Source organism: Typopeltis vanoorti, chromosome 17, assembly GCF_054136105.1.
Source record: "Typopeltis vanoorti isolate ZY-2024b chromosome 17, IOZ_Tvanoo_1.0, whole genome shotgun sequence".
NCBI lineage: Eukaryota > Metazoa > Arthropoda > Arachnida > Uropygi > Thelyphonidae > Typopeltis > Typopeltis vanoorti.
The window spans coordinates 28,360,675-28,380,213 of NC_143565.1; the positions used below are offsets into that span (position 1 = coordinate 28,360,675).

Here is a 19,539-nt window from a genome sequence, read left to right on the forward strand (position 1 = left end):
GAGATTGGCAGACCTTGTTCTGATACTCATTCACATAGGGTGAGATGGAGGAAACCATTTATATTACATAGAATTTGTTATAGGTCTAAGAACTATTTTTAGAATTGACATCAACTATGAAGCTTTATATTTATCATGCTGAACATTCATGCTCAAGTACAATCAGCTTTCCCGTAAGGTTTGAATTCCCAAAGATATCCACTTTACACTTCAACAATACATAAAATATTTTACCCCATACTTTGCTTTCTTTTGAGCAATACACTGTTTACATCTCACTTTGAATGGTATAAGGCTTTTATCAATACTCAAGTCTCTCTCTCTCAGGAATAGTAATAGTATAGTCATCTAAATTACTAACAAATTTTCATCAGAAAATCATAAATTTTTTGAGGACTTTTTTTTAATGTTGCTTCTACCCACGAAAGGTTATTTGCAAACCTATAGTACATTTTGTACTGTATGTGGGTTAATGATTTTTTTTCTGCTTTTATCAATTTTGTATTTTATTTTTTATATAGTCTGGAAACCCTGCTCTAGAGACAAACATGAAATTTTTTTCAAGCCACTTCAAGCCTCCAATATGCTGGGCGGTGGTCTAGCACTGGGCAAGGATGTGTTGCCTGATCATATTTCTTGTTATTTTGAAAATGTAAATACTTCATGATGAGACTGAATTGTTTTTCAGTCATAACATCACAAAACATTGGCAGCCATTCTGTAGACCAATACATTTCAAGAGTGGGCTTTTTCAAGATATCTTGCACAATCAAGCACCCTATAAATTTAAGTAGCATATTGATATCTATTGGGCTCCCGAGTTTACTGTGAGAATGTGGACCGTACTCAACTTGCTGTTGTTGTTGTTGACAAGCATAAAGGTTAGCCTGTTTCACTATGAAGGAAAGAATATTATAGTCTAGAAATATATGGAAAGAGCCTTTGTCTTCAGTACTTCAGGAGGCACTGATTTTTCCAGTACTTCCTGGCTTACCTATGAATGGAAACCATGAACAAGCTGGTATGCTTTCAGTGGCAATCACCCATCTTCCACATGAAGACATGTCTAAACTACAGGCAGAATCAATATCTTCAGAGCTAGAAAAATTTCCCTCATCATCAGTAGAGCAAGTGCTACTTGAAAAACAAAGGCTCCAACTTCTCTGCATCTCCCGAACTTTTCTTTTTTTTATCCTGAATGTTACTGCTGCTACTACTTGTGATCTCAGAAATGAATTGTGCCTTGGATATACTAGCTAATATTTCTTTCTGCCTGAGTAACAGGCTGTAAGCTAACAGACATTACTGACCACCCACTGAGAAATGAAAGAAAGAACACATCCCAGTTATTATCATCATTTATTCATTTATGAATAGGGAAATTGTACAGAAATATTCAGAGAACAAAAACTCATGGCAATATAGTCTATTAGATAAAAATGAACCAAGTTGTCTGTTTTGTACTAAATAGTAAATATCAGATGGTTCACAGGCCTCATCTGGAAAAAAAAAGAAGTTGCTTATGTATTGTCAAAACTATTTTCTTGGTCATCCTCTTCCTCTATGTCTAATATGTCCTATTCTGTTCTTTAGGACTTTAGTTTTACTGCTATTGACTATCAACCCAATCAGAGCTACATTTTTACGTAAATTATCTAAGTGGTTTTGGCAGTCTAAATGTTAGCGTCAATCAGCACATCATTTGCAAAACAGACTGCTTATGTGGTTTTGTCCTGCTGAATCTTTGATAGTTATTTCATATCCATTTCTTGTGAGTCTAAATATATAATCAAGGGTAATAAGAAGAAGATATGGTGCCAAAGAATCTCCTTGAAGAACTCCAGTGGAAATATCTCTACATTAACCATTACTCTTGCAAGATAATTCTGATATAGTTCTGCTATTGCTTTGATTACTTTCAAGGGTATGCTGTAATAACTGAGAAGTTTTAACATCCTTTGTCTATTGATTGAATTGAAGGCTTCTGAGAAACCTATGAAGTTTAAGATTAAGGGAAGATTTTTATCTCTTGATCCTTCTTTTCAAGAAACCTGCTTAATTTTGGAGTAGAAGAGGTGTTACATATGATTCAATTCAGTTTAGAAGCATCCTGTTATAGATTTTCAGTGTGGTAAAAAGTAGTGCGATTCCTCTGTAATTTTCTGGATTGTTTAAATTGCCTTTTTTTTTTTTTTTTTTTTTTTTTTTTTTATATTGGTGTTAATAAGGGCTTCTCTTCTCTCCATTCTGATGGAATGTTGGATGTAGCTAGGAGTGTATTACAGATTTTTAACAGTCCTTTCCAAAGCTCTTTTCCTCTGTGTTTAATGGCCTCTGCTATCCAGGTACTTTCTTGTTTTGGGTTTTTAGTGAAGTTTCAAATTCATGCACTGTAATGTCCCAGTATGCACACTAAAAAGCCTCAAGTAATAGCTAATATCTATCATGCAGAAATTTCTTGTTTCATTTTTTTTCGTCTTTCTGATTGATTAGTACACATTCAAAACATTTTATTCTGATATTGCATGTGGTTTTTTTTAAAAAAAAAAACAATACTTTCCCCAATTACCCAATATTACATAATTTCCTGATTTATAATAATCAGAAATAATATAAGTTTGAAAATATACATAATTTCCTAATTTATAATAATCATAACTTAGTTTCAGTATTGAAAAATTAAAAACTATCCAGTACAATTATCTTGAAAAAATAAATTTAAAAAAAATAATAACAACAATAATAATGAAGCTATGTTACATAACAGTTTTGAGTATGTGTGATAGTGTTATGGGGGGAAGGGGTTAAACATTAAAGATAAAATACAATTTTAATTCTATTTGTGAGAAATCTGGAAATGAAATTTCACTTTTGATGCATGCACCTACACATATTTTGAATGATAAATTATAGCAAAAGTATTGCCACTTCAAAATTGATCCATAATATATAAACTTACAGAAAATATATACATAACAATTTACTTCATAACCATTTATTTCAATTTGTCATGAGCAATTCTAGGAAACCAAGAAAGTTGAAGCACAAAGAACTGCACATTATATTATTAGGATTATACATTTCATGATATGATTAAAGATTTTTGTATTGTTCTGTATAAAGCAAAATCATAAAAGTGCAGAGCTTCATGAAATCAGTGAAGTATTCCTCGAGCTAAGATGATGAATAAAAAATAAATAAAGCTTCATTTGGAACATATGAGACCCGTTTTCTTTTTTTTTCCCCTTAAGATTCAGATTTTCATTAACTTATAAAATAATTGTTTGGCAAAATGTCCCCTTAGTAATTAAACACAATTAACATAAAAAAAACTGAAAATGACACTGGTTTTAAGGTCATACTCAATTTTTAAGTTAAGAACGTAAATGGACCTCTTATTTTGTCTTGGCATTATAAACTATAATCATACATTAAAAGAAGTAGAAAAAAAAAATCTGTAGGTATTCAGTCTATCTAATATAACTAAGGCTTAAGTTATCTGGCCTACAACAAGGAACTACATTTCTTGTTATAGAAATGTAGATTAACTATGAACTCAAGTTATCTGGTTAAGTATTTCCTCAGCATGAAGCATTATTGCACCATGTAATGGAAATGACAAATGACTTGCACTTATTATCTGTGTTCTTTCAAAGGATAGTATGCATCCAGGTTTTGCTGGACATACATACACGTCCTGGTTGATAGGGAGGTTAAACAAAACATGGCCAGTAGAGCAGTTAACATTTCTGTTGACTTATTAGTACAAGTAAGTCTCATTGTTAAATCCCTCATTTTAAAATGTACACACATCTCATTACTTGAAATTCATGTTTAGTATTTAATACTATGACTACTCTTCCATTTCCTGGTCGCTATTGCCCGTATCCAACTTTTAGTTGAATTCAGGCAACAGTGTTCAGGAAATACTATCTAAGAGTTATTTAGCATTTTTAAAAACATCCACTAATGCCTTTTAATTCCCCAAAGAAATGTGCTAAAAGTCAGGGCTAAACATTCTCCCTGCAAAAATGAGGGCCATTTTAGTGTATTAGAAATGAGTATAGCATTATCAGAGCACCTGGACTCATCATGGGTGGCTGCTTGATGCCATACGATTTACTGTCAACAATACACCATGCAATAACAGCATGCTATTGTGCACATAATTTAGAACAATAACATTGTTAACTGTGTGTATTTTCTAGCTGGTTTACCTATTTTTTGGGAGAAAATCCTAATTTCCAGATGAGACTAGCCAACTCACCTTCCATATAAAAAATACTTGAGTCATATTTTGTGCAAATTTTATTATTTAAAACAAGAACTATATTAAAATCAGATATTTTTTACTGTTAAACACATTAACTAAAAAGTTTATATGAATAAAATGCTGCATATTTATAAATAGAATACATTAAAGAAAAGGTAATTATAATAAAAATTGTTTATGTTTTTTTAAATGAGCAAAGATAGTTATGCAATTATTTTTACCTGGGGTACTCGTTCTTGTTGTTGTTGCTGCTGCTGCTGTTGCTGCTGCTGCTGCTGTTGTTGTTGTGGTGGTGGTGGTTTGCTAGATGATATAACAGGTACACTCTAGATGGATAGAAAACAGAAATTAATAAATTTCCCAGTAACAAAAATACTGTTTTCAGTTTCTCTACATTTTGGCCTTTGTATCAAGAGATTGCAATATGCAGTCTGGACAAAACATAGAAAATTAGTATTTTGAATATATTATCTCCTATCATTAAACAGTACTTTTCTTTAAGCACTATATAAATGTTAGTATTTTGTATTTTGTATTTTCAAAAAAGCTGGAAATTAAGAAATATATATAATATAAATAAATAATTTTAATATTACTACTAGAAATGCTTGTATTCTTCTATTTGCAAGCATGATATATATATATATATATATATATGGATGATGTGTGTGTGTGTGTGTATACTGTAAAATCTTGTATAGACAAATTTAAATTAGAATTCTTTCTATACCGATTTTACTTAGGAATTCAAATCAAATTAACATAGTTGTAATTTTGGTTAATATTTAACTAATGACTTGCTGTACAACAACAAAGGACAGAAAAAAAATGTCTGAATAAATTGTAACAATAGATTGTTAAGACAAAAAAAAAATCCCAGATGGGATTAAGAATTAGACCTAAGGCCATCGCACACAGGATGGTCAAGAATGTACGGGGTTTCCTGCCTTTATGCAGCGACCTAAAAGGTGGGGGTGAAGACCTCAATGAATATCTAGGGGAATAAAAAAGTAGCAAGAACCAAGGTCGATTGAGCAGCATAAAAGAGGGGAGACAGTGAAAAGAAAATGGGAGAGAGAGGAAGTTTTTTCGAGGAAGGTCAGTCATCATGAAGAGGGTACGTTTCGGAGAAGGTGAGTTGAGTTAGCTAGAAGACTGCTTAGGAGGAGAGGTCGTTTCAATGGTCATTGCTGGATAAGTTTGTTTTCGCCCAGTTTCTGTTCTGGCTCCCGGTTTGAGTATGTCTTGCCGATTCTAGGTGAAGGGACCCAGTTCCAGCCAAAAGACACCCAAAGATGCTAGATGGGTTGTTTATGCAGTGTAGAAAGTAAATTCTGGATTTCAAGCCGCCAAGGTTCCTGATGATCTCTGCCTGTGGAAGTGCCCTCATAGATATCGTAAACAGTGACAGTGTGGGTAAGCAAGAATCAGAAGGAAGAAGATGATAATGATCTCAAGGGTCTACTGATATGAACTAGATGACTAAATACCAATTAAGGTCTATTATATGTGATTTAATTCTCGTGGAAAGGCTTAGACATTGGTTATACATTCTTACTAAATAGCTTAAGGAAATTACAATGTACAATAGAATATACATTAAAATAAATTTTAATACACTTCCAATATTTCGGCAACGTCACGTTGCCATTATCACACGAACTTAAAAACAAGACACATGCACGCACGCACAACAAACAGTAAATGAGGAACAAAGCCGAAGCTATTCTTTCTCCCAAAAGTCCTGATGGCGCCCCCCCTAGTGGGCAATGTTGGTATTCTTGGCCAATTGGGCTGAAGGTCTTCTGATGTAGGTTTCTGAAATTTGGGACAGTGTCATGCAACCAAATTTGTTGAGGTTTGGATTGTTTCTTAGGGCTGAGGTTGATTCCATGAATAGCTTGCATTTGAATTTACTACGGTGTATTATCGTGGTTTTCTTCCACCGTAATCTATGGCGGGTATCCAGAGCATTGTCTGCAAGACCAGAGTGAAAACGGATGTAGTTCTTGTGTTCTGAAATTCTGATATTAGCTGTCCTGCCTGTCTGGCAAAAGTAGGAGAGCTTACAGCTGCAAGGGACTTGGTCTACACCAGATAGGTCTGGGGGGAGGGGGACTTTAGTGGAGCAGATAAGGGATGCAAATTTTTTATAAGGTCTATAACAAGAAGTTAAGTCATGTTTTTTTAGGATTTTTGTAATTTTTTCCGAGGTGCCTCGGATATAGGGAATGGTGATTTTTTGGGGGGGGGGGGGAGGAATAGCCATTGGCTGAGAAAGTGTTGAGAATGTGGTTTAGTTCTGTGGTTAGGGCATTGTCGGTTGAACAGATAAGTTTGGCCCTGTTGTGTAGTGTCTTAATGACTCCATATTGTTGTGGGGGGGAGGGGATTGTTGGTGAATGTATCTGCCTGTATGAGTGAGTTTTCTATAAACTGAGAAAACTAAGGTTCCATCAGGCTGGCGGGTGACTAGTGTGTCTAAGAAAGAAAGGCAGTTATTTTTTTCCTCTTTCAGGGTGAACTTGATCCTGGGGATTGGTTGTTTAAGTGTGTCAGGAAGGAGAGGAGTGCATCGAAGCCATATGGCCAAATAGCGAACACATCATCAACATAGCGAAGCCATATGGTTGGTTTTTGTGGGGTAGAGTTAAGGCTTTCTCTTCAAAAGTCTCCATATAAAAGTTGGCCAAGGGTGAGGAGAGGAGAGAACCCATAGCTGTCCCCGCTATTTGTTTGTAGAATTTTCCTTGCCAAACAAAATAGCCTGAGTTCATTGTGAACTGAAATAGGGCTGTGATATCGGGAGGAAATTTAGCTTGGATTAGCTCCAAGTATTCTTTGAGTGGGACATTTGTGAATAGGAAGAAGACATCAAAACTAACCATTACGTCAATGTGTTTGAGTGTAAGGTTTTCTATGCTGGCTTTGAAGTGGGCTGAGTTTTTTATGTGTGAAGGTGTGTTGCCAGTATAGTGTGTGAGGGCTTTGGCCAAATGTTTAGCTAGTTTGTATGTGGGGGAATCAATGCCATCCACTATGGGACGTAATGGCACATTTTCTTTGTGTATTTTTGGGTAAAACAAGCGTTCTCTGTCAGGTTGGCAGGAACACGACCTAGAGGAAGACCAAGATATAGGTGAATTGATACTGTACAAAGTGCCTTAGACGATGGAAATATAAGATCTGATAATGTGGAATCATTCCCAAATATGTGAGCAACGGTCCATGGATAGACAGATTTTGCACTTGTATAGAGTTGGCAGAAAAGTTCACCAAGTTTTTGGTGGCTGCAGCAACTATTGTGAAATATGTTTGTGCCAGGAAAGGTTGGATGTGTAAGTCAGTCCACGAAGGGAGAAATAATCGCATTTGAATATCAAGTTTATTACTAAGGGTTAGAGGGGAAGGGATGCAAGCTCTTTCTTGCAAGAAATCAAACAGGACTTACTTTTGGTGAAATTAAAGTCTACAAGGTTATCCTTGCCCCACTGAAATATAGCTAGGAGAATGGAATTCAGAACATCATCACAGTGGATCTTGAGAGTTCTAACAATTGGGTATTACAAGATTTGTCAAATGAAAAGGAGGAATGGAGTGTACTGCCATTTGTGAAACTTAAAATCTGTGAGAGCAAGTCACTTATATACAGGAGTAGGTGAAAGTACAGAACCCTAGGTACTTGAGCATTGGTGGGGAAATCTGAGGAGAGGAAACCATCCACCATGACTTGTAGCAAATGACCAGTGAGAAAGTTGCCGATTCAGTTGCAGAGTGTGGAAGGCAGATCATAGAATGGCAGTTGCTAAGTAGACCCCTATGTCAAACCCAATCAAATGCTTTTGATATGTCAAGAGCAACACACAAGTTTCTCCAAATTTTTCATGTTTGAGTTGCGAGATAGGTGGTGAAAGCTAGATCAGCTGTGGATCAAGAGTGGTGGAATCTATATTGCTGGTCACTGGTTAGTTGGTGGGTCTCCAGATAGTGCATAAGATGGCTGCTTCATAGTTTTAGAGAGAGAGAACAGAAGCGAAAACAATTGGATGGTGGTTTAGTAGCTGACTTTTATCCTTATCTTTGGAATGAGCTAAATATGGGCCTGTTTTCATAATGCAGGGTGATTGTCAGTTCAACAGGATAGATCAAAAAGACTATACGAGATAGGCGTTAGTTCTGGGGTAGAAGTTTTTGACACAGTATGTAGGATACCATCAGTAAAAGATGCCTTGCTCATTATGTTCACATTATTAAGGATGCTCTGGATTTCTTTTTTTTGGCACAAGACTATGAGTGGCATGGAGTGAGCAGTTCCTGGTAAAGTGGGGAAAACTTTGTCATGGTCATCAATGAAAGAAGAGAAGACATGATTGCCAGTAAGTTGGCCTTATCTTTGGGTGAAGTGGCTATGATACCATCTGAATATGTTTTTTTATGTAGCTTCCACCCACAAAGGTTTTTCTTTAAACCAATAGTACATTTGTACAATGGGTGGATTAAGGATTGGATTTTTTTAATGTATTTTTTTTGGTATTTTTTATTTATTTTTTACATACTCGGGAAATTCTGCTCTAGAGACCAAACATGGAAAGTTTTCAAGTCACTTCATACCTCCAGTAAGTGAAGCCATGGTCTTATATCAAGCAATGAAATTCATCTCCCATCGAAAGAAATCACAAATATCCATGCCTATAACTGACAGCCTGTTGGTTAGAGAGCATGTACACTAACCAACTGATCAACTAGGTCAGCAAGTAGTGGAAGCATGGTTGGACAAAAGTTATGTGCCCAGTGGCCTTGAAAATTGGACCAGAAGTTTTGACTTCAATTTGGAAAGGAGATGAATTTGAACTTGGACCTTTCAAAATCTGATATGTATTTGTTGATGGATCTTTCTTTTATAGCAAGATCCATTTGAGAGCTGCAATATAGGTGAAGCAGCAGCTGAAAGTTTAGTCTTGAGCCACTCATGGTATGCTGAGGGTTTTTTTTTTTTTTTTCATATACTGCATTGTCATACTTTTTTTGAGAACCTAGACTTGAGTGGTAGTGGCTGGGGATTTGGGGTGGAATGAGGGATGAAGGCCCTCAATTCTTGTTTTTGCCCGAGCAGGTGTTTGGATCAGTCTCATGTTTTGGCGGTCCCATAGTGTAATGCTGAGAATTTTTGGGTGAAGGTTGTTCCATGGCAAAGGAGACTCATATGAGGTTGAGAGGTAGGGGAGCTTGTTAAGAAGAAATTGAATGTATTGGTTGCATCAGACAACACACTCAATGCAGCAACATAAGTGGTCCTACTGGGAAGGAGATAGCAGCTGTCCCTATGTTTATGTTGAGTGGGACTTGCTGGAATAGGGAGTGGCTGTCCACAAGGATGGTGATTCTCCATTTGCAGGTCCATCTCCTATCTCCTGGATGATGGTGACATTTTATGATGTAGGATTTTCAACTAGGCTTTAGGTGTGTCTCCTGCAGGCAAAGCACACTGGTTTATGCTGAGACACAAGGCTCATGATGTTGATATACTGATATTTTATTGATATTCTGGAGTCCACAACAATTCCATCATAAGAATGTTTTCATTATTTATTCTTCGTGGATCCAATAGTTGAGTTGTGGGGTGATCCCTTTACAAGGCTGGTGTATCATCCAGGTGGAGATTTTGCAGTTGCTGATGTGAGAATTGTACTCAATAAAATAAAAGGTACTCAGCATATTAAAAAATGTCATGTCATGCACTATTTAAATATGCAAGGGAATCATCAGTACCTCTACTGAAATTGTTTTATCCAAGTCTCATCTCCGGTAAGACTTCATAGGAGTAAAAGAAAACAAAATCCCATTACATAAAAGTGGCTACAAGACATAAGTAGAAAATTACAGACCAATTAATATCTCAGGAGTCATGGTTAAGGTATTGGAAAATAGCAATGGGTGGATAAGAATATGTTACTCTATAGTAGGCAGCATGGCTTTGTAAAAAGTAGTCTTGCCTTAGTAATTTACTTACATTTTATATTAGAGTGACAACAGAATTAGATAAGAGAAATGGCTACACCATGATAATGCTAGACTTTGCAAAGGCTTCTGACAGAATGCCACATGAAAAACTATTACAAAAGTTGGAGAAAATGAGAATGAATATGAAGCTTGTGGCATGGATAGATGAAAGGGGGAAGGAGTATTTGGATTTTTTGGCATAAGCAACTCAGACTATAAGACAGTGTATTATGTCTGTTAAATGCATGCATTTTAATGCTCAACTGGCCTGTTTTGCAGGATAAAAAGACCCAAGTATATCAGGAAGAAAAACCTTCCACCTCTGTATGAGACTGGTTAACTCACCTTCAACTGGGATAACTGGAGTCTGAGAGACAAGTGTGAGAGAGTAGTATATGGTTGAGTGTAATATAGCAGAAGGAGGGTGATTAGTACAGAGTGCCTCATAACTCTGTACTAGGGTCACTACTCTTGAATTGTATATTAATAATATAGGGAATATTTAATGGGCATATTGATCAGTTGTCAGCTGATGATGCAAAACTTGGGAGGATAATAGTTGATAGTGATGATGCAGATATTCTGCAGGATAATTTATATAAATTGGCATCGTGGGCAAAGAATAATGATTGTGGATTTAAAGTTGCAAAATGTAAGGTTTGGGTTGAAGAGGTTACCCACTGAGTGTCACACTGATGAACTGCAGGAAAGAGATGAGGCTAGTGATTTCAGGGTAAAGGTGAACAGACAGTTGGAGTTCAGAGAGCATATAGTAAAAGTTAATAAAACAGATAAAAGAATTAATGGGCTGTTGAAAAACACAAAAGTAAAGATAAGTAAGTTCTTATTCCTCTTTATAAGGCTATGATTCAGTCACATTTCAATAACCGTGAACAGATCTGTTCACCTGGATTTCTTGGGGATCAGCAGGTGGTGGAGAGGAATCAAAGACAAGTGAACAAGCTGGTGACAGGACTGTGGAATACTTCTTATGAGGATAGCATGAAGGTGTGTGGGTTGCAAAGTATAGTTGATAGGCAGAAAAGAATGAACGTGATAGAAATATTTAAGATACTAAAAGGGTTGTATAAGACTGATGCAAAAGAAAATTTTCAATACGTGATGAACAGAAAGGAAACTAGGGAGTCATCCTTGGAAGCTGTATAAAAAAAGTGGTTAATAAAGGTTGGCAGACTAGATATTTTGCTTGGAGAGTGGTGAATATATGGAATAGATTGTCAGAATTAGTTGTGAGTGCCCTGACGGAAATGAGTAGGAGAGGGACAATAAGTATTGTTTATAAAGGTTAATGGGAGTCTCCAGAATGAGACTCCCATTCTGGAGACACACAGGTTTAAAGTGGGTACAAGTACACATTTAGTATTTACAAACTGCATGAGTTGTATTCCAGTAACATGCATAAAATTACATAATTGAAAAATCTAAAAAGAAGTAAGTAAAATTACAATAAAAATTCTTACATACATGGCTGCTCTAAATATAACAATTTATCACATGGCATATAAGGTTATACTAAACTGTGCAAGATGAGAAAAGGGAATGATCATCAACAAATGATTGTTATAACACTAGTCCAGGATTAGCATTATCTTGAGTCATAAGGAGATATACAAATATCTCCTGAAAGAATCATTATTACGTGACACCTCCGGAGAATCCAAAGACACTCATCGAGGGAAGTACTCCACAACTTTCTATCTCCACCACTCACTCCACCAACTACAACAAACCGCAACTACCATCATCATTTTCAGTTATCATTGATAAAATTAGTTAATATTGCATAGTTTTGTTTGCCTTGCGTATTTTAGTGCATCTGTTTGTGTGTTTTTGGTGTGTATAACTTATTATTTGATAAAACACGTTGCAATAATTATGGCACCTGTACGAAGGAAAATGGCGGCCAGTAATGATGGTTCGCCATCGTTATCAAAGAACAGTAGTATAAAAGAAATGAGTCAGTGTACTAGCTGTGAAATGTACGCTTTACGGAGTGCAGTCGGAGTGTGGATAGATGATAATAAAGGATTGAATGTGTGTAGAAAATGTAGGGAGAATGAGGAATTGAAGTGTATTTCGGATCGTGAGTGTGATATTTTTGTCAACCTTCAGAATGAAGAAAATAGCGATATGACAAGAAACGGCAAGGTTGTACATGAGAATTATGAGAGTGTGAATGTAGAAAGTGTGATTGATAGTATTAATGGTTTCTCAGAGAATAAAAAAGATGAGATAGATGCAATGAATGAGATCGCGTTGTTGAATGGTGCGATAGAAAGGGCAAAACAGCAGCTAGAGTGCATGAACAAAAGTCGACTGAATGAACCAACCAATAATAAAAGGTATGACAGGAAAAATAGGCGTATGAATGTGAACATGAACAAAATGAAGGATAGAGTGCTGTATGGAGACTCGTTAGTACGAGGCGTGTTAGTAGAGGATTTGACAAAATCGTACCAACGTGGTGCGACCATAAAGGATGTAACTGAGTCTATTAGAGAGCAAAAGGAAAGGGAAAGAAATGATTGTTGTGGCAGGTACGAATGATTTGAAAGGACATAAAATGGAAATGATAGAAGACCTGAATGAATTGTTTGAGGTAGCAAAAGAAAAGAGTGAGAGAGTTAGAATGATTAGTCTTTTGCCACGGTATGACAGTGAAATGTTTAAAAGGAGGGCCATAATTGCGAATGACTTTATGCGTGGGTTATGTATGACGAGTGGCGTGGAATTTGTGGACGTGTGGAGTGAGTTTGATGGGCGAAAGGATCTATATAAGATGGATGGCTTGCATTTGAATGGTTATGGTGTAAGAAGACTTGAGAAAGTGTTGCTGAATGTAGTGGATGTGCAAATTCAGGGAAACTAGATTCATTAAGGGGGGGGAGTAGATATACAGTCCTTAGGGAGGCAGTTGAATGTAAGAAAAAATATAAAATGCTAGAGCAAATAAGGACAACAAACCAGAGTGGGATAGTTAATATAAGGCATCAAGGTAGGGTTGGGGCTAATGGGGGCCTTAAATTCATGTACACTAATACTAGGAGTATTAGGAACAAGAAGGAAGAGTTTTTGGCCATGGTTGGCACTTCCAGACCACAGGTTATTGGTATTAGTGAAACATGGCTGACTGTAGATGATATCCCACTAGCTATATCAAGCTTAGGAGTTTGATTGAATGTGATGGGTATAGTGTGTTCAGGAATGACAGAGAGAATAAAATGGGGGGAGGAGTATTGTTGATGACAGCTGATGAGCTACAGCCAAGGAGAATAGAAGTTGAATTGCAGGATAGAGAAAAGAGCACGTTTGAGGCCATTTGGTGTGAGATTGTGGCTAGCAGAACTAAATATACAATTGGGTGCTGCTATAGACCAGGTGATGGAAAAGATGGTGGTGACAATATGCACAAGCAAATAGAAGAAATGAGAGGAAGGAGGGTGATTATTATGGGAGATTTCAACTATGGTCGCATTGATTGGAGTGAGGAGAGGACACACGGGAGGAAGGAATTGGGGTCAGAGTTGACCTAGTAATTACATCTAAGGATTTGACTGTAACAAATATGACCACATTGCCACCAATCGGTGAGAGTGATCATAGTGTCTTGACTTGGGAGGTGGCTAAAGGTGTAGAATTTTCAATTAAGACAGGGTACATTTGGAATTATCGGGCTGGAAAGTATGACAAGCTTAGGAGTTTGATTGGCTCAGTGCCATGGCATGTACAACTGCAAGAACTAGAAGTTGATAGTGCATGGGAGGTAGTTAAGAAGTGCTTGCATGAAGCAATGGCTGACTGTATACCTAGAGTCCGAATAATAAATCAAGTAGGGGTTAAATGGATGAATAACACCATTAAGCTTGAGCTGCAAAAAAAGAAACAATTATGGAGGGAATTTAAGGAGAAAGGTGACCGGCAGGCACATGAACGGTATAAAGCGCAGGCCAGAAGGGTGACGAGTGTGGTAAGAAAAGCAAAAAAGGATTACGAAAGAACATTGGCCATGCAGGCTAAAGAGAATCCTAAACAGTTTTTTAGATATGTAGCAAGTAAAAGGAAAAATGTACATGGCAGAATGATTTTAAAGAATGCCGATGGTAGGGAGGTAAATGAATCAGTTGAGATAGCTGAGTTACTGAGTGAGCACTTTGCAAGAATATATCATCCAGGTGGTGACATTGCAGAAACAAATAAACCAGTAGATTATACGGGAATTGTGGTGAATGAAGTGGAGGTGAGTAGTCTATTGCATAACCTCAATGTCAATACATCTGTGGGATTGGATGGTATACCAGCTCGTGTAGTACGAGAAGCAGCTAAAGAATTGTCAGTACCCTTGACCATTTTGTTTAATTTGAGTCTTGGGTCTGGGTTAGACCCGAGCGGGTGGAAGGAGGGAAAAATAGTTCCACTGCATAAAGGTGGTTCCAAGACTGCTGTTGTAAATTACCGACCGATTAGCATATCAGGAATCATTGTCAAGGTCTTAGAGAAATTAGTCAAGAAAAGAATACAGGATTGGATAGATGAAAATGGGATATTGTATGGGGGACAACATGGTTTTGTGAAGGGTAGATCATGCCTCAGTAACTTGCTCACGTTTTATAACACAGCGACGGCTGAACTGGATAGGGGTAATGGATTTACAGTGATACTACTGGACCTTGCCAAGGCCTTTGACAGGATACCACATGGAACCCTAATCAGTAAACTGGAGCAGATGGGAATAGATATAGGGTTGGTAAGATGGATAGGAGGGTGGTTGAAGGAGAGATACCAGAGAGTGGTTTATTCAGGAGTGGAGTCAAAAAGACGTCTTGTGACTAGTGGAGTGCCACAGGGCTCTGTTCTTGGACCACTGCTTTTCAATTTGTTCATCAATGATATTGGAAAGGATCTGAGAGGAAGTGTTCACTTGTTTGCTGATGATGCAAAGTTGTGTAGAGCAATTGTGAGTGCACAGATTGTCAAAATTTTACACAATGATTTGGAGTTTGGAGGACTGGGCTAGGAATAATGGATGTCAGTTTAATGTGGCAAAGTGTAAGGTTATGCACTTTGGGGTGAAAAGAATAGCAGCAGTATATCGCACTGGTGGAACCGTACTCCAGGAGATTGATGAGGCCAGGGATTTGGGAGTGCTGGTGGATAGGGAGTTGAAGTTTAGGGGGCAAATTGCAAAAGTAACTAAAACAGCTCACCAAATCACTTGGCTTATGAAAAATACTTTAACATGCAGAGACAAACAAGTTGTTGTTCCTCTGTATCGAGCCTTGATAAGACCCCATCTGGACTTCTGTGCCCAGTTATGGGCACCAAGGTTTCTTCGTGATGGGGAGGAAGTGGAGAGGGTCCAGAGACGAGTGACCAAGATGATAGCAGGTCTGTGGAATGAACCTTATGAGAATAGGTTGAGGATTTGTGGGTTGCAGAAATTGGACGATAGGCGAAGGAGGGGTGATATGATTGAGACATTCAAATTACTGAAGGGTTTTTATAAGATTGATCCAGAAGATATTTTTGAAAATATGACTGGTGGTAGGAGGACTAGGGGCCATGCATGGAAGCTGGGCAAGAGCGTGGTTGACAAGGGTGTTAGAGCTAGGTTTTTTACTTGGAGAGCGGTGAACGAGTGGAATAAGCTTCCAGAGTCTGTTGTGGGTGCTACGACTGTGAATGAGTTCAAGGCAAGATATGATAGATACTGTGTGAATGTTGAATAGTTGTTCCAGACATGATGTTAGGGCCTCCCTCGATGAGTCTGTCGACTCCTTGGAGTTTCCCGGAACAACAATAATAATAATAATCATCATCATATACTGCCCACCTCCACCACTATTATTTTCACAGACAATAACAAACATCCATGCCCACGGCAGGATTCAAACCCATGCCTTTTGGCTGGAGAGCAAATAAGATAACCACTCGGCCAACCATGCCAGCTAATTTAGGTGATTGAAATATGTGATTATATGATTGAAAGAAATGTGTCATGCTCTTTTTCAGATTAGTTCTCTGAATATCATATCCAACTTATCCTGAGCTGGATAAGTTGGATATGATATTCAGAGAAATTGCTATCTAGATTAAGAAGTATCTTGCTAAATGAATAAAACAAAAAAAAAAAAAAAAATTAAATAATAAATAAATAAATATATACAGTCATACCCCAAAGTAGATTCGACTGACAGCATAATGTCTTTTTCTTGTCACGCAAAATTTCTTCATAGCTAAATAGATTCGTCTGATGTCATAATGTCTTTTTCTTGTCATGCAAAATTTCTTCATAGCAAGTCAATGATTTTTTTATTCCTTGCCTTGTGGCTACGATTCGTTCACCATTAGAAAAAGGTTTGTAAACCTTTCTTTTATGATTGTTCTTACTGTGGATTTGTGTGGACCAAACTTCTTTGCAGCTCACAAATTTTCATTCTGCCTTCAAAATCCTTAATAATGTTGAGTTTTGTTTCCAAAGTCGATGTTTTTCTTTTCTTGCTAGTTATATCAGAATCGGACTTGCTTCTGTTGGAGAACATCATTATTTTTTATGTGATAAAATTTATATCAAGAACATAACATTAAACAATCACAAGGTTTGTAGGCTATAAAAATCGTGTATGAATGGAGAATGTGTGAAACACGTCAGTGCTTCTTCACAGCATGTGTGCGACATTGGCGAATGTGGCTGGCGCTGGAAACATACGACTAGTGGTGAAGCGGAACGGGAATACGTACATATAAGAAACCGCGTAACTCTGGATTCGTGTAAGTCAGAGTATGACTGTATATGTGTATATATATATGTGTATATATATATATATATATAATAACAATACTAGCAAACTTAAGGTACTGAATTATATTGGTTTATACATTCTTACCCTCTGAGGTGTATGTATTGGCACTGAAGAGTCAACATCACTAATTGGAAACTCGATACCTTTTTGCTTAAGATCAGTGTATACTTGAAGCACTCCTTGCATCTCTGAATTAATACGAAAGGCTTCAGCCCAGCTCTAAATTAAGGATTTAAAAACAAGATTTATGAAGTGATCTAATGGTTATGAAAAAGCAATTTAAGGGGAGGGAATGTTGCAGTTTCTTTAACTACTGTCTTTTTGTATATGCCACACACCCTCATTGTAACTGAGGGTACACATAATGATAAATTATACAATTTATAATGAAGTGATTAATCAAAATGACAGAAAAAAAAGTCAGACAAAAGACAGCCATCAAGTATCGTCCCATTGCTCTCACCTCGGTACTTTCAAAAGTGATGGAAAAGGTTATCAACAACCAATTTCTTTCATAAATGGAGATTTATCAATTAATTAGCAATCACCAATATGAATTCTACCATCTCATTCTTACAGCTGACTTAAACTACCTTACCACAAGCCACAGAAAGATTTAGAAAAACCTATGTTGTTGCACTTGATCTTTCAAAGGCATTTGATCATGTCTGGCATAGAGGCATCCTGAACAAGTTACCGTCTTATGGCATCACTGCATCAATCCAATCATTATGATTGGATTGCCAGCTTCCTTACTGGTCATTCAATGTATGTCATTCATGGTGGATGGCTTGCAATTATCAATTTCGCTGTCAATACTGGAGCGCCCCAGGGTTCTGTACTCTTACCCATTCTCTCCCTCCTTTATCATTAATAACCTTTTCTTTGTCTCTCTCTTTCAATACCCTCAAATGAGGAGAAGACAATTTAGTATTTCAATGGCATAAAAACTCAAGCCTGCCTTATTAAACAGAATAAAAATCCTACTTCACTCTCACTTACTTTTGATAATGTTCTAATTTCCTGTTTGTGCCAGATACACTGTCGCATATCTGGCACAAATATACTCCATATATAGCTTTCACAACTGCTAAAAACTTCTCTTCTGTTCAAAACACCACTTTGTAATATTATGTTGTTACGTTTATTTATTACTTTCGTCAATATCTGCTGCTGCATCTTTGTATTATTTTTATGCTTTTGTCGTTATCCTTCCTATGTCTGCTTTAACTTCAGACTCTCTGTAGTACTCTTTACCTTATTCTAATCTAATCCAATTAACTTACTCCCCATTTGAAATCCTTTATACTTTCTACAAGTGTTAGTGCTGTCAGTCAGAAGGCCTCTGGAATAGACAACTCATGGTTACAGTTAACTATTTCCCACTCAAGAAAAATTTATATTATTTTTCGACTGTGCCATCCTAAATTAATTTTATAGCACGAGAAGATTAGTTATAACACTTATAGAATAGATCACTTTCTAAATTAATTACTTCAATAGTGAGTCGTGGCAATTTCTCTAATTTAAACACACAGGTTCGGTTGTTTTTATGAGACAGTGCATTGGTCAAAGATCAGGAGATAGTTTTAAACAAACAAAGCATGTTTATTTTACCATAAGCAACTATATAAAGTAATATACAATTGAACAATTTCTCTCTGATGCCTATTCAATCTAAAATCATAACCTTACAATTTAGACCTGCTATTCACAATGCTTAAATAACTTTCTTTACAAAATCTATGCATTTACTGGCTGTTATAATCTATATCTTAGGCTAACGTTCTTCTTAATATATATACTAGCTAATTCTCAGCCTCAATTATTTCTTATAGCGATTATACAATTATCTTAACAAAGCTATGTTCAGTGGACATACAATACTTAATCATTACCTCAGCATTAATACGATAGAATCTACTCACAAATTTGCAGAAACATATTCAGTCTTCCCAACTTTGAAGATTTGTGGTGGTCCTGCTGACTACTTTCCTCCATCCTATATACTAGCCTTCGACGAATGGCTTTTGGAGGTCGTCCTGCTGTAGTCCTCTTCCGGGAATTGTAGCTCACCATCAGTTCTGGATCTACTGTAGGCACCACATATCTGGTCACACATTCCATTACTGAAAATACATCTCCGAAGAATAATCTGCCTCATGTTCCGATGAAATCTTGGAAGTCCAAGCGGTCCAATGAACTGCAGCAAGACAAAAAAAATTCCACTCTTTTTTTTTTTGAGGTTCTCAAGTACGATTCATAAGTTCCTTGTTTTAGGGTTGGAGACCCCCAAATCTTGACGTCACTGTTGTCTTGACCTTCAATTTTGGCAGCAAAATCTCCACATCTGAATGACCTTCAATACTTTTGTTCACTTTCAAGTCGCCAACATAATCTTGTCCAATCCTCTTAACTTGAGGCAAAATTACTTTTAACATTCCA

At 36.8% G+C, this 19,539-nt stretch overlaps 1 protein-coding gene across 1 annotated transcript in view; it reads right to left on the minus strand.

The window, feature by feature from the left end:
- LOC150097244 (TOM1-like protein 2) overlaps nucleotides 1-19,539 on the minus strand; it is a 253,155-nt gene that overhangs the window by 144,102 nt on the left and 89,514 nt on the right. The window contains exons 5-6 of the mRNA XM_090407627.1: nucleotides 17,179-17,313; nucleotides 4,495-4,599 (exon numbers count right to left, since the gene is read on the minus strand). Coding sequence (XP_090263753.1) covers nucleotides 4,495-4,599; nucleotides 17,179-17,313 — 240 coding nt within the window. The remainder of the gene's footprint in view (nucleotides 1-4,494; nucleotides 4,600-17,178; nucleotides 17,314-19,539) is intronic.